General features: G+C 41.8%; 1 protein-coding gene and 1 long non-coding RNA gene across 2 annotated transcripts in view; one reads left to right on the forward strand and one right to left on the reverse strand.

Moving 5' to 3' along the window:
- The window catches only part of LOC144614620 (uncharacterized), a 51,747-nt gene that overhangs the window by 23,056 nt on the left and 13,069 nt on the right, over positions 1-15,622 (reverse strand). The window lies entirely within an intron of this gene.
- Positions 480-14,978, forward strand: CMTM2 (CKLF like MARVEL transmembrane domain containing 2). Its single transcript, XM_060650595.2, has 4 exons — positions 480-860; positions 998-1,156; positions 13,673-13,774; positions 14,591-14,978. Exons 1-4 carry the CDS (start codon positions 591-593, stop codon positions 14,822-14,824), a joined length of 765 nt encoding a protein of 254 aa, XP_060506578.1. The 5' UTR covers positions 480-590; the 3' UTR covers positions 14,825-14,978.

The following is a 15,622-nucleotide window of genomic DNA, read 5'->3' on the forward strand; positions in this document are numbered from 1 at the left end:
GTCTGTGCCTCATCCCTCCCGGTGATCCCACCACTGAGCTTGCATATGCTGTCACCCATTCTGGCCCAGAGGCGATCATAAAATCAGAGCTGCTAAATCGGGAACATCTCTGCTGCCTCGCGTCGCCTTGTGTAAAAGTCGAGTTTCATTTCCCTGCGGCCGCTGCGCCCTCGCGTCGCAGGACGAATCCGACCCAGGACGCCGTGGCCAGGGTCTTGACCCCGGCCGGGTTCCAGCCAACGCGAGCACGGCAGTACAACCCTGAGGCCACCTCCCGCGCAGGCGGAAGCCCACCTCCCCCCTCGCAGGGGGCCCGGGCTGGGGCCGAGGCTCCCGCGTGGGGGTGGGCGGCCCGGCTAGGGCCGGGCCCTTGACGCCCACTCCGGTCCTCTAGGTGTGAGAGAGGTGCGACCGCAGGGAGACGTGGCGCGCGGGGCAGCGCCGGGCGTTGGCGTCCGCGCGTGCCGGCCGTTGAGCGGGACCTGGAAGCGGGTGGGTGGGCACCAGTCTCGCTCAGAGGCCAGGCCTGTCCGGCGCCAGCAGGAGAGAGATCGCGCAGGAGGTGAGAAGTTAAGAACTCCCACGCAAAGATGGCTGACAAAGGCAAAAAGGGCAAGAAGGCGGCGGCGGCGGCACCTGCATCGGCGCCCGCAGCTGCGCCGCCGTCCCCTCCTGCCGCTGACGAACCAGGGGACAAGAAAGACCAAGAGGACAAGGAGATCAACAAAAAGCCAAAGTTGGTGCAGCCCAAGGATGAAGTGGGCACCAGGAAGGGGTGTCGCCGCTACATGTGGGAATTCAAGAAAGGCAATAGAGAGTTCTGGGTGATCGGGCATGCCGAGGTCAAGATCCTGAGCTTGGTAAGTTGGGCTGGTACACCAGGGCGGAGGCCCAACCATGAAAAGAGGGTGAAGGAGCAGGCTCCAGAGGGGCTCCAGAAGGGCTCTAGAGTAGGGGAGAGCCCTTTGCGGTAGCTCAGGTATATGTCTCCCGGCAGGGCTGCCTGATAGCTGCACTGGTACTGTTCACGGGGACCAGCGTGCACCCTCTCCTGATGCTCATCATCACCATGGAGATGTCCATCTTCTGCTTCTTCTTCATCACCTACACCCTCGCCATCAACAGATACATACCCTTCATCCTGTGGCCCATTTCTGTAAGTGAGAGGAGGTGGGGACCGCCTGAGGCTGGTGTGCATTCATGGGTGTGTCCTGAACAGTGACTGAACAGAGAAACACCCTGCACCCTCCATATTTGTGCCCCAGCCTTGGGTTCAGCACCTCCAGGGGGGCCAGGGTAGGGGAAGCTGAAGTTAGGTTACAAAAGGCTCTCAAAAACCCCAGCTTGGGGGCGGGGAGGCCTCTTACCTACCTGGTGGTCCAAGGAAGAGGTCTCTGCTTTCCTGGGGCTTTGCTCTCCTCAGGAGGGGTGGCGTAGCAACTAGCTCTATCCCCCCCCCCACTTCTGTGCCAGCTAACACTTGAGTGGAGAGATCACCCCAGAAGGTACCCCATCCTCAGAATTCAAAGAAGAAAACCCATCTTCCCATAAATCAGTAAAATAAAATGAGAATTTTTTAAAAATCACTTTTAAGCAGTCTTAGATCTCTAGTGACTATCCCTGTAAAAGATGTTAAGCCCAGAAGAATGTTCAGCCCAAAGCAGGCATCCATTGGAACAGGAGCTGGGCAAGTTACCCAATCACTCATAGCCTGTTTCCTTCATCTGTAATATAAGGACAGTAATAATCTCTCATGGGATGGTGCCTGAGGAGTATGCTTGATGCTGTGCCTGAGGACTTCTGGACTTGAATCGTAGAGCACACCCACCTAACTCCCACCTCACTGCACATTCACAGCAAGCCTCCAGAGTCCTAAACTCAAGAGTTTCACTTACCTTACATATGAAATGGTCCCAGAATGGCCACCTAACTTACCCCCAGGTAACTCAGCTAGTAAGTGGTGGAAAAAGGATTCAAACCCAGCTTTGTCAGTGGAGTCTGAGTTCCTAACTACACTCCGTCCTGCTTCCTTGTCAAAAGTTATTAGGGCCTAGGGATTCATAGGTCTCAGGGAGGTAGGCGAGAACCCCCAATATAGGGAGAAAGGAGAGGAGGACCGAATACGACTCTTGGGAAAGGGGTAAGCAGAGGACAAAGTAAAGGAACAAGCAGAGGGCAAGCTCCCAGCCAAGGAACTTGCAAGATACTTTTAGTTCCAGCAAGATGAAAGCTCAATAAACTCTGAAAATCCTCCTGCTGCACTTACCTAAAACTACTACAGAAAGTGCAAACACAACTGCTATAAACAAATGGCTGAGCTGGTAAAATGGGAAACACACAAGTGCCAAAAATGAAAAACAGGAGCAGTGATCAAATAACCTGCTGAAGTGTGGGTAGCAATGGCCTACGAAGTATTACCCCAGGAACCTGGAGTATGGATTTTCATACACTCTTGAGTTAAAAGAGATGAGGCCCTGGTCCTAAGCAAAACGGGGATTTAGAACTGAGACCCCTGTGTAAAGCCAGCACCCTGCAAAGACTGAACCCTTAGGGAAAAGACAGGCGGAGAAGACTCCTTTCCCCACCAAACAGAGGAACAAGAGGCCTGTTCACCTCTGCCCGAGCTTGGAGTGGAAAAAACAAAAAAGACCACTTTGAGAAATAGAAGCCTTGAGCCTGCATCTTGTACAGATTTGGTTTGAATTTTTACCTCCTTCATCCTGGAAACCTTCATGCAGCCTAGAAAATTTGTGCCTTGGAATTAGAATAAAATGATCCCAATTTAATGACGTTCTGATAATGTCCTTGGGACTCCTGACAGAAACAAATGCAAAGTCACAATCAAAGAATAAAGACTGGAGTGCTTGGGTGGCTCAGTCAGTTGGGGGTCTGACTTCGGCTCAGGTCACGATCTCGTGGTCCATGAGTTCAAGCCCCGCGTCAGGCTCTGTGCTGACAGCACAGAGCCTGGAGCCTGCCTCAGATTCTGTTTCCCTCTCTCTGCCCCTCCCCTATTCACACTCTGTCTCTCTCTCTCTCTCTCTCTCTGAAAAATAAATAAACATAAATTTTTTAAAAAAGCATAAAGAAATTCTCACAGTACAGGTGGGGGTGGGGAGAGACTTGTCAAAAATGAATGCACAGTTCAAAACTACAAAACACCTGATTTTAAAATCCCCATGTCTGGGGCACCTGGGTAGCTCAGTCGGTTAAGCAGCCGACTTCGGCTCAGGTCATGATCTCACAGTCCGTGAGTTTGAGCCCCGCGTCAGGCTCTGTGCTGACAGCTCAGAGCCTGGAGCCTGTTTCAGATTCTGTGCCTCCCTCTCTCTGACCCTCCCCTGTTCATGCTCTGTCTCTCCCTGTCTCAAAAATAAATAAAACGTTAAAAAAATAAAATAAAATAAAATAAAATCCCCATGTCTAAGAATTGACAATCAGCAAACATAAAAAAAAAGAGGAGGATTAGAACCCTGAGAATATGAGATTAACAGAAGAGCTGTCTGAAAATAATAAGAAATATACTTAAAATAATTAAAGACATAAACAGAGACCTAAGAACAGGAAAAGACATTATAAAGACAGAATAAAAAGATCTTTTTTTAAGTACAAAATACAATGTCTAGAATTAAACATCTAGTTTTTGAATTAAAAATGTCAATAGATGGGTTATAAAGCATATCAGACAAAGCTGGAGAATTAGCAAACTGAAAGATGTGGGGAAATGACCCAGGATATAGCACTGAGAGATAAGGACAGAAAATAGAAGAGAAGTTGAGACAGAGAAAATAGAATGAGAAAGTCCATCATAAGCCTAATAGGAATTCCAGAAGAAAAGACTCAAAAGAAGGGAAGAGAGGAGGGGCACCTGGGAGGCTCAGTCAGTTAAGCGTCCAACTTCAGCTAAGGTCATGATCTCCCATTTTGTGAGTTCGAGCCCCATGTCAGGCTCTGTGCTGACAGCTCAGAGCCTGGAGCCTGCTTCAGATTCTGTGTTTCCCTCTCTCTCTGCCCCTGACCTGCTTGTGCTCTCTCTCTCTCTCTCTCTTTCTCTCTCTCTCTAAAAAAAATAAATAAATAAATATTAAATTTTTTTTTAAAAAAAGAATGGAGGAGGGGAAATAAAGTGATAATGACTGAGAACTCTCCAGGTTTAATGAGCGACATCACTAAATATGGCAGTGTCAGAAATGCCAAAACTCTGTCCCTCCACTAAAGCAATGATTAGGCTGTCAAAACCCATCAGAAACAACTTTTTCAGAACTCTGGAATCCAATCTTAGAAGCTTACAACCGAGGGAATGGTTAATAAAGAAAGAAGCTGTTGGGTGTGATAAGAGAGTGTTTGTGCCATTTTAACATACCTCCCCGCCATCCTTCATACCCAAGCTTGTCTGTTACCATGAAGATAACAGCCCACATTCCTGGTCACAGTCTTTGCTGGTAGCAGAAGGAACAACACAGACCTTGCTCTCAAAGAATTATGGTTGTGTGTTTTTACCTGTCTGGTGACTCTTTGAGGGCTGGGCCCTCACCTGCCTCAGAGCTTTCTCGAGGCTGAAGTGGCCTCCTGGAAAGCATTTGTCAAAAGCACTTAAAGGCCTATCTACTAACCATAACCACATCTGATTGGGCAAGGGACATCAAATGAGGTAACCAATAGACCAGAAGTTTGGGAAAGAAGAGCCTGGGGAAAGAGATGCATGGGGGAATAAGAACTCTGAAAAGCTACCACATACACCAGGGAATCCAGAAGGCTACACACATGCCAAGGACTAGACACATGCTCAGAAAAGACCCTAAGCTTTTGCCTGTTGCTGACCTTTACCCTCTGTACAAGCAGCAAGGGAAAACTGAGAGTTCTAAACAGCCTGGACAATTGTTGAAGGAATACCTCAAAACAAAGCCAATTTGAAAAGACTGGTAGAATATTTTTGTTTGTTTTCAGATATTTAAGGAAATCTCTTTCAAATCACTACATGATTTGCTAGCAAAACAGGGGCTTCAGTTGCAGTACGGAAAGAATAGTCTTAAAAAAAATAGTTTAGAAAAAGTCATCAAACATACAAATGAGTACAGCTCACAACAATCAACAGCAATAAATCCTGGGAAGGAAGGAGAACGTGGTTTACAGAGTAACTATATGATAATATTCAAAATGCCCACAATTATAAGGCATGCAAAGAAACAAGAAAGTATGGCCCATTCACGGGGAAAAAAATTAATAGAGACTGCCTCTAAGAAAGCCCAGATATTAGACTTACTAGACAAAGAGTTTCAATCAGCTGTCTTAAAAATTCTTAAAGAACTAAAACCAGGAGAACAGTTTATGAACAAGTAGAAAATAACAGCAAAGAGAAATTACAAAAAGGAACCAAAAGGAAATTCTGGAACTAAAAGTAATATAACTGAAATGAAAAACTGACTAGTTTGGTTTAACAGCAGATTTGAGCAGACAGAAGAATGAATCCATGAACTTGAAGATTGATCAATTGAGATTATCCAGTCTGAGGAACAGAAAAACAAAAAGAATGAAGAAAAATGGAGAAACCTATGGGACACCCATCAAGCATACTAACATATGCTGAATCCCAAAAGAAAAGAAAGAGAAAAAGGAAGAAAGAATATTAGAAGCAATGGTCAAAAGCTTTCCAAAGTTTATAAAAGAATACAAATTTACACATCCAAAAAGGACCAAGTAGGATAAAGTCAAAGTAATCCACACTGAGACACTCATAATCAAAATGTCCAAAGATAAAGACAAAGTCTTGAAAGTCACAAGGGCGAAACAACTAATGTCATATAAGGGGCCTTTAATAAGATTAACAGTCAATTTCTCATCAGAAACCATGGAGACCTGAGGCAATGGAATGATGTACTTAAAGTCCTGCAAGAAAGAAGATAAAAACTGTCAACTAAAAATTCTACCTTTCAAATTTGCTATCTGTTATGAGTTGAATTGTGTCCCCTAAAAATATGTTGAAGTCCTAACTCACAGTACCTGTGAATGTGACCTTACTTGTAGATAAGGCCTTTGCAGATGATCTAGTTAAGATGACATATTAGAGTGGGTTCTAATCCAATATGACTAGTATCTTTACAAAAAGGAGAAATTTAGACACAGAAGACAAACATGTCCAGAGGGAAGATGATGTGAAGTGACATGGGAAGAAGATAGGATGGTGAGACAAGCCAAGGAACACCTAAAGTTACTAGAAGCTAGAAGAGAGGCCAGAACAGATCATTTCTTAGCATTTTCAGAGGGAGCATGACCCTGCCAACACCTTGATTTTGGACTTCTGGCCCCAGAACTGTGAGACAATAAATTAATGTCGTTCTAAGCCACTTAGTTGGTGGTACCGTCTTATGGCAACTCCAGGAAATGAATACAATATCCTTCAAAATTTATCCTTCAAAAATCGAGGAGAAATTAAGACATTCCTAGATAAACAAAAGTTGAGGGAGTTTGTTGCTAGTAGAACTGCCCTACAAGAAATGCTAAAAGGAGTCCTTCGGGCTCAAACAATAGGATACTAGACAATAACTTGAAGCCATAAAAGAAATAAGGAACACTAGTAAAGGTAACTACATAGGTAAATATAAAAGCCAGTATTGGGGCATCTGGGTGGCTCAGTTAGTTGAGCGGCCAACTTCGGCTCAGGTCATGATCTTGCGGTTTGTGAGTTCGAGCCCCGTGTCGGGCTCTGTGCTGACAGCTCAGAGCCTGGAGCCTGCTTCGGATTCTGTGTCTCCTCCTCTCTCTGCCCCTCCCCTGCTCATGCTCTGTCTCTCAATAATAAGTAAACATTAAAAACTTTTTTTTTAAAAAAGCCAGTATTATTGGGGCACCTGGGTGGCTCAGTTGGTTGAGCGTCTGACTTCAGCTCAGGTCATGATCTCACAGTTTGGGAGTTCAAGCCTAACATCAGACTCTGTGCTGACAGCTCAGAGCCTGGAGCCTGCTTTGGATTCTGTGTCTCCTTCTCTCTCTGCCCCTCACCCCCTGCCCCCAAAATAAATAAACGTTAAAATAATTATTTTTTAAAAAGCCGGTATGATTGTATTTTCAGTTTGTAACTTCTTTTTTCTGATACAATTTAAAAGACAAATGCATAAAACAATAATTATAAATCTACGTTAATGGGCCTGTATGTATAAAGATATAATTTGTGCCAAAAACAATAAGTTTTTGTGTACTACTGACACTAAGTTGGTATCAATTCAAACTAAACGATTGTAAGTTTAAGATATTAATTGTAACCCCAAGGTAACCACTAAGAAATGAACTCAATAATATATAGAAAAAGAAATGAGCAGGGAATTATATTGATACGTTACAAAAAATTAAACACAAAAGAAAGCAATAATGGAGGAATTGAAGGACAACAAGATATGATATATAAAAAACAAACGGCAAAATGACAGAAATAAGTCCTTATCAGCAATTACTTTAAGTGCACATGGATTAAACTCTCCAATTAAGGCAGAGATGATCTGAATGGATTTTTTAAATGATCCTATAATATGAAGAAAAGAGACTCACTTTAGTCCAAAGATACAAATAGGTTGAAAGTGAAAATGGAAAAAGATACTCCATGTAAATAGTAACCAAAAAAGAGCTGAGGTGGCCATATCAATATCAGATTTAATGAAAGACATGAAGTGTCAAAGCCACACCTAGGCATGTCATCATGGGGGCACTGCTGATCACCAGAAACAAAGGAAAACTTAAAATCAAACCAAGAGAAAAGCCAATTTACCTCAAAAACAAAAACAAAAACAAAAACAAAATCCTCAAACTACTAGACTAACTTCATATTTTTCAACAGCAGTGACAGTGGCCAGAAAACACTAGAATAATTTCCTTAAAGGGATGAATGAGGTGGCAAGAGTAAACTAAAGACACTTTTAAACAAAGAATGAAACAATTTCTTTTTTGCTGACCCTCACTGAAAGAACTACTAAAAGATGTACTTCAGGAAGAAGTAAATCAAATCAAAACCAAACCAAAACAAAACAAAACAAAACAAAAAAAGTGTGCAAGGTGAAAAAGGAACAGTAAGCAAAGAGCCTAGTGACCTTGTGGATTGACCTAAATAAACACTAAGACAGAATTGAGGTTTTAAAAAATATATGAATAGTTTTTTTGTTTTTTGGGTTTTTTTTGCAAGGGGAGGGAGGGAACACTATAACAAGGTAGAACTAAAGGTACAGCAACACAATAACACGTAAGACCACAGTACTGTATATGATAAGAATGAAAAATTCTTGATTTGGGGGGAATGATTTGGCAATAATATTAACACTAATATATTAAAACTTAATACTGAATTCTACTAAAGAATAGAATTCCAGGATATATAAAATCAAACCTGTTGAGGAGAAAGAGTGAAAAGAGAATAAAGAGAGCTAACTCAATAAAATGGAAAAATAAAAAGAAATAAGTGTGGTATATGTTAAATAGAAAAAAGTAAAATTAAATGGTACAAATAGATCCAAATACTATATCAGAGAAGATGACAAATATGAATGGAATATATTCTTCATTTAAAAGACAGAGGACTCTAAGAATCGATTTTTAAAATCCAGCTACATACTAAATTACAAGGCATGTGGAGAACAGTTATGAGAGATGGAAAAAATAATAAAAGGAAAATACTAACCAAAAGAAAGCTGGCATAGCTTTAATACCAGATTAAGCCAATTGTATGTGGTTTATGTTTTGTTTTTGTTTTTTTTTTTTAATGTTCATCTACCTTTGACAGAAAGAGAGGCAGAGAATGAACAGGGGAGGGGCAGAGAGAGAGGGAGACACAGAATCCGAAGCAGGCTCCAGGCTCTGAGTTGTCAGTACAGAGCCCAACGCGGGGCTTGAACCCACAGACCACGAGATCATGACCTGAGCTGAAGTCGGACGCTTAACCGACTGAGCCACCCAGGCGTCCCTGTATGTGTTTTTTAAGTATATGAAGAAGATCACTACTTACAGCAATTCTAAACTTGTATGCACCTAACAATATAACCCCCAAATATAAAAAACAGAAATGAATTATAAGGAATTAAAAGAAGTTATAAGAAAGAACTGGCAAATAGCAACCATAGTGGGAGATTTTAACATGCCTCCTTCAGCAATTGATAGCTTGATCTAATGACATACACAGAACATATTGAACCCTACACCCAACAGAACAGGCTATATATTCCTTTCAAGTACATTTGCAACAATCATAAAAATTATCCTCAATAAGATCACAAAGAAAATGTAAATAAATAACAAGTAATTGATATCCATACAGACCATTCTCTAACTTCAATATAATATAATTAAAAATCAATCAGTAAAATTTAACTCAATCCCCAAGTATTTGGGGGGAAATCTAATGTGTTCCCCAAACATATGAGGATTTCATGTTTATGTAGTATTCACAGATACTATCTGTAGAATGTCCCTAAACTATTCAAATTCAAATCTATATAATTAGAAGACTGAAAATTAACAGTATCAAGAAGGTACCAAAACAAAATAAAAAAATGGAACTAAAAAGAAGGCAATGCCAAAGATAAGAGTTAAAATTAAGGAAATAGGAAACAAAGATCCATAGTGAGGACTGATAAAACCAAATATCTAGTTCTTCAAAAAGACTACTAAAGCAGATAGACCCCAAGGAAAAAAAGAGATAACGAACAAGGAAAAATATTAGTAAAAATACCAACAGGAGATTTTTAAAGATTACAGGCAAAATATGAACTTTTATGCCAATAAATTGGAAAGTTTATTTAGATAATCATTTCCTACAAAAAAATATCACATAAAAACTGATTCAAAAAGAAATAGAAAAACAGGTTATAAAAAATTCATCCATGTTTTCATCTGGCACTTGTTTCACTTTTTACATTTAAATCTTCTGATTCATTTGGAGTCATTTTGGTATATGGTGTGAACCATGGCTCCAATTTTATATCCTGATGGCTATCCAGTTGATATACCCTATCACTCAATTTATTCATTTATTAAATAGTATAATTTTTCCCCACTGATTTTAAATGGCATTTCTGTTAAATGTTAAAATCCCAAATGCAGGGTTTATTTCCAGACTTTATATTCAGTTTAATTGGTCTGTCCCTTTTTTCTTTTCTGTCTTAAAGGCTTTATAAGATGTTGTACTATCTAATAGGCTTTTGATATTAAAACCAGATATTATAAGGAATGTAAAGTATATACACCTAGGTTACCTAAATATGGCTATAAAAATCCTCAATAAAATACAGGCAAACTGAATCAAGCAATCTATAAGCAAGCAATACATCATGATCAAGCAGGGTATGTGTCAGGAATACAAAGATGATTTAATCTTCAAAATTCTATCGGTACAATTCGCCATCTCTTATCTAAAGGAGAAAACCATTTCATCATCTCATGAACTTCAGAAAAACTATTTAGTTCATCTCATGAACTTCAGGAATACTAATTTTAAGAAAACTCTTAGCAAACTAGGGGCACCTGGGTGGCTCAGTCAAGCGTCCAACTCTTGATTTTGGCTCAGGTCATGATCTCACCATCATGAGATCGAGCCCCACCTCAGGCTCTGCACTGGGCATGGAGCCTGCTTAAGACTTTCTCTCTCCCTCTGCCTCTCTCTCTATCTCTCTAAAAAAAAATAAAGAGGGGCACCTGGGTGGCTCAGTCGGTTGAGTGTCCAACTTCAGCTCAGGTCATGATCTTATGGTTCATGGGTTCAAGCCTCGAGTCAGGCTTTGTGCAGATAGCTCAGAGCCTGGAGCCTACTTAGGATTCTGTGTCTCTCTCTGCCCCTGCCCCATTCATGCTTGCTCGCTCTCTCTCTCTCTCTCTCTCCCTCTTAAAAATAAACATTAAATTTTTTTTTAATAAAGAAGAAAAGAAAACTCTCAGCAAACTAGTTTAAAAGAGAACTTATCTTAATAATAGGTATCTACCCAAACCTATGATAAACATTGCATTTCATGGTAAAACTTTAGAAGCACTGGAGATGCCTACTATCCCCATGCCTGTACATTGTGCTGGAGATCTTAGTACAACGTAACAAGAAAATCAAAAAGTGTATGAATTGGGAAGGGTTTGAAAAAATAGCATTATTCATAGATAATAAGATTCTTTACATAGAGAATCTACATCTATGAGAATCTACAGTGAAATTACCATGAAAGTTAACCAGAGACAAAACAATACTGTTCCTGAATACCAGCAATGAACACTGAGAAAATGTGACTTTTCAAAGAAACCATTTAAAACAGCAACAGAAACTACAAGGTGTCTTAGAATAAACCCATTCAAAGATGTGTAAGACTTTATGTAGAGATTATATTTTATTAACAGACATAAAAGTCTGCATAAGTGGAAATATACACCATATTCACAGGTCTGAAGAGTTACTATCATAAAGATGACAATTTAAGGGGCACCTGGGTGGCTCAATTGGTTATGCATCTGACTCTTGATCTCAGCTCAAGTCATGATCTCACGGTTCGTGAGATCAAGCCCCATGTCAGTCTCTGTGCTGACAGTGCAGAGCCAGCTTGGGATTCTCTCTCTTTCCCTCTATCTCTGCCCCTCCCCAGCTCATGCACTCACACGTGCTCTCTCTCCCTCTCTCTCAAATAAATAAACTTAAAAAAAAGATGGCAATTTAATTCCATAGTAATCAATAAATCAAATGGAACTTCAACCTGACACAGGTTCTTCCTGGAATTTCCAGGAACGTTTACAAGGTGATTCTAAAAGTCTTACAAGGATAGACTCACCCAACAAGATATCAGAATTACTATAAAGCTTTGGTACTAGCTCAGGGATCAACAAAAAGACTAATGGAATTGTTATGGACTGAATGTGTACCCCCAAAGTACATATGCTGAAATCCTAACCCCCAGAGTGACTATGCTTACAGATGAGGCCTTTAGAGTTTGCTAGCATTTTACTGAGGCTTTCTACATTTCTGTTCATCAGGGATGATGGCCTGAAATTTTCTTTTCTAGTAGCGTCCTTTGCTAGTCTTGGTATCAGGAAAATGCTGGTTTCATAAAATGAGTTTGGGAGTGGCTCCCTCCTTTTCAATTTTTTTGGAAGAGTTTGAGGATTGGTGTTAATTCTCCTCGAGATGTTTGGTAGAAATCACCAGTAAAGCCATCTGGTTCTGAGCTTTTCTTCAGTGGGAGATTTTCTATTGCTGATTCACACCAGGAGGAAATATGCATAGGAGACACAGACCAGAGTGTTCGTTGCAGCAGAGTTTGTAATAATAATTTCCTAAAAGGTAGAAACAACCTAATGTTTCTAGTTTGGTTTATTCACAGACTTCATCAGTTAAAATTAATGAATTCAATCTGTGTTCTCAAAATTGATCAATCTCACAAACTTTAAGTTTAAAAAGCCAATGATAGAAGACACCTTTTATTTAAATTTAAATTTATGAAACGCACAAAATAGTATATACTATTTATGAACATATAATATGGAAGAAAATACTAATACACTCTTGGGGAAAGGACCCATCAGTTCCACTGTGTGTAGTTGCCTCTGAGTGAGAGGCATAAAAGGGCCGGAATGATGACACTGAGTCTTACTCCACAAAGTTTTACTTCTGGCTTTGTTTTCTTTTTTAAGAGATCTAAGCAAATCTTGCAAGATCTTAACATCTGTTTAATCTCAATAGTTCGTGGCTGCCAGAGGTGGGAGTGGGGATGAGTGTTCTAGTATTTTCTGTATGTTTGAAATGTATTAAAATTCAAAAAACTGAAAAGGAAAAGAAAATGCCCAAGACAAGTAGCCAGGGAAGGTCAACGTGCAGAAAATAGCATCATGGAAACCAAGGGGAAGGGTGGGCCTTACGCAGTGCTGCAGAGCTGGCTGCTGCCCACAGGATCGAGAGGGTGCACCAGCTCTGGGTTAGCATCACCCCATGAGTGACGCGAGAGGAAGCCGGCTCTCTGTGGCCACGCTTTGCCCAACTCTAAGTCTGGCTATGCCAGGGAGTGACAGCAGGTGGTACTTGCAGGGAAAGTAGCCCTTCTGCGCGGTCTGGGAACATCTGGACCTTATCAGTAAGGTAAGGGAAACAAGTGTACAGGGCAAGGGTAAGACTGAGGCCACAAGGGATGGGAAGGAAGGCTGCTGATACAAAGAGGGGAGTGTCTAGGAAGTAGCAGGAGGGGCAAGGCAGGGGTTGAAAAGGCAGCCACTGGGCTCCCAACTTAGGGTGGCCGGAATCCAACAGAGCCTCCTGCCAGCAACACAGCCCACCCTCGATCCAGAAAGGAGAGCTGGTCCTGAGAGCATAAAGATGATGGGGGGTTGTACTCACCGTTAAGTTGTATAGTTGTGCAGTTACTTAAATGAGTATTCAAGGAAAAAAAAATCAAAACATAACTAGCTACTGTGTGAATTCAGGTGAGAGGCAGCAGCAGGGGAGCCTATGAAGGCAGTTAAACACCCTGGGCTTTGCATCTCAACTCAAAGAGCTCAGCCCTGCGGACCACAGCACGTCCATGCAGCCCATGTGTATTTATCTCCACCTATACTTTTAAAAGCAGTCAGAAGTTTGGAAACCATCCCCTTTGGAGGAAGCTATGCTAGGCTGGGTGTTGATGGGGGTCTTGGCTCTGTTTGAGGCTGACTTGCCTATCTCTCATGCTTCTAGGACCTTCTCAACGACCTGTTTGCCATTATTTTCCTTGTGGGGGCCGTGGTCATAGCTGTGAAAAGTCGACAAACCATGCCACTGCACTACTTTATTGCTGTGGTGAGTCTTTCATGTTGGGCAGTTTATGTGCTCAGAAATCACCTCTTTTAGGGGCGCCTGGGTAGCTCAGTCAGTGAAGCGTCCGACTCCTGATTTTGGCTCAGGTCATGATCTTACAGTTGTGAGTTCAAGCCCTGGGTCGGCTCTCTGCTGTCAGTGCGGAGGCCATTTGGGATCCTGTCTCCCTCTCTCTCTGCCCCTTCCCCACTCTCACTCTCTCTCTCAAAAATAAACATTAAAGAAAGAAAGAAAGAAAGAAAGAAAGAAAGAAAGAAAGAAAGAAAAGAAAGAAAGGAAGAGAAAGAAAGAAAGAAAGAAAGAAAGAAAGAAAGAAAGAAAGAAAGAAAGAAGAAATCACCTCTTTTGGAGAATGGGTGTTTTCCACTGATTTAAGGAAAGGGCTTCTTTTCACAAAATCTTGGGACCCATGCAAAGTTTAAAACTAAAGGTGGTAAATGCTTCCAATGAAAAAACCACTTAAATAAAGATGATGTCCAGGGAGCCAGCCAATCTAATGGCTTTCTCCTCCTAGCTGCCCCAATCCCTGAGGCAAAGGGTCACACCCAGGCCGCTAACCATGGGTTTTAAGAGACAGGCACAGGTGGAGAGGGGTGGGGCAGGGAGGAGAGGGAGGCTGAAGCTGGAGGAGGGGCAAACTCAGAAGGTCTCTGGTTGAGAAGTCTAGGAAGAGGAAAGGACGTGTTAATCAGCACCCGCAGACGAATTAGAAACAAGGAGGGAATATGCCAGCTTTGGAATGAAATGCAAAGCATCTGTATGAAAAGCAAAAGTAATGGGCATCCTTTTTTCCCCCAGATCCTTATTGGTATGGCTGGAATGTTTGCTTTAATGGATATGTGTCTTCAAAGAAAACATTTCAAAGGCAAGAGGCTCAAAACCAATGTGCTGCTTCCTCCAAAAAATGAACGAAAGGTTGAAAAGCCAAAGGAAGCAGAAAAGGTACCAGAAAAGGCACCAGAAAAGGCACCAGAAAAGGCACCAGAAAAAGCACAAAAGCCAAAGGAAAAAGTAAAGAGAGGCAAGAAATGACGCAAAGGAGGCCCCTGTTATCAAAAGTGGCAGTGCGTTTTACGACAAATATTTCCAGTTTATTGTCTTCTCTCTAGAATGGTTTTCTTTTCCATCCTAATAACCAACTTTGCTTGAAAAAGAAATTCCTCTTTAAATGGATTTTAAAGCTTAATGTTGATCTAAACATTATTTTGTTCATTCAACAAAAGTTACTGAAAGTTTTGGTGCAGAGGGCAAGACCAGAGATGGGCCTCTCAGGCCTGTAGGCCACAGGGCACACAAGGTTTGGGGTACCCGTAGCGTGGGTGACAGAGGCTGTCAATAGTGACCAGCCAAAGGGGCCAGAGGAAAACAACAGACTGGAAAACAAAATGGACATTTTATTCACATTAAATTTTTTTTTTTTTTTTTTTTGAGGTTGGGGAGAGAGAGTAGAGGAGGGGCAGAGGGAAGAGAGAGAGTCCCAAGCAGGCTTCTGCACCGGTCGGAGCTCATGACCTGAACCAAATTCAAGAGTCAGGTGCTTAACCGACTGAGCCACCCAGGTGCTCCCACATTGATATTTACATTTTTAAAAAGCATCCAGGTAGTCGCTATGAGAAAAACAGGTTACTGGCCTCTCTTACTTTTACTTTGTAGCTTAGCACCGGTTCTCATTTGAGGTGTGCTCGGGAAGAGGACAACAGGGGTGGTATCATCCCCTCAGGGCTCAGGGCCTCTATCAGCCAGAGTCAGGCTCACATCTGGGCCAGTCAGCCCAGGCACAGGAGGAACTGGGAGCACTCAGGTTCCCTCAGAGATGACCAGCCAACCCTC

Source organism: Panthera onca, chromosome E2 (genome assembly GCF_046562875.1).
Source record: "Panthera onca isolate mPanOnc1 chromosome E2, mPanOnc1 haplotype 2, whole genome shotgun sequence".
Taxonomy (NCBI): Eukaryota; Metazoa; Chordata; class Mammalia; order Carnivora; family Felidae; genus Panthera; species Panthera onca.

Excerpts from the sequence above, each read along its gene's own strand:
- CMTM2 (XM_060650595.2), top strand. The coding sequence starts at position 591 with ATGGCTGACAAAGGCAAAAAGGGCAAGAAGGCGGCGGCGGCGGCACCT. Across the intron at positions 1,157-13,672 it reads TCATCCTGTGGCCCATTTCT|GACCTTCTCAACGACCTGTT; the intron begins GTAAGTGAGAGG and ends TCATGCTTCTAG. Across the intron at positions 13,775-14,590 it reads TGCACTACTTTATTGCTGTG|ATCCTTATTGGTATGGCTGG; the intron begins GTGAGTCTTTCA and ends TTTTTCCCCCAG.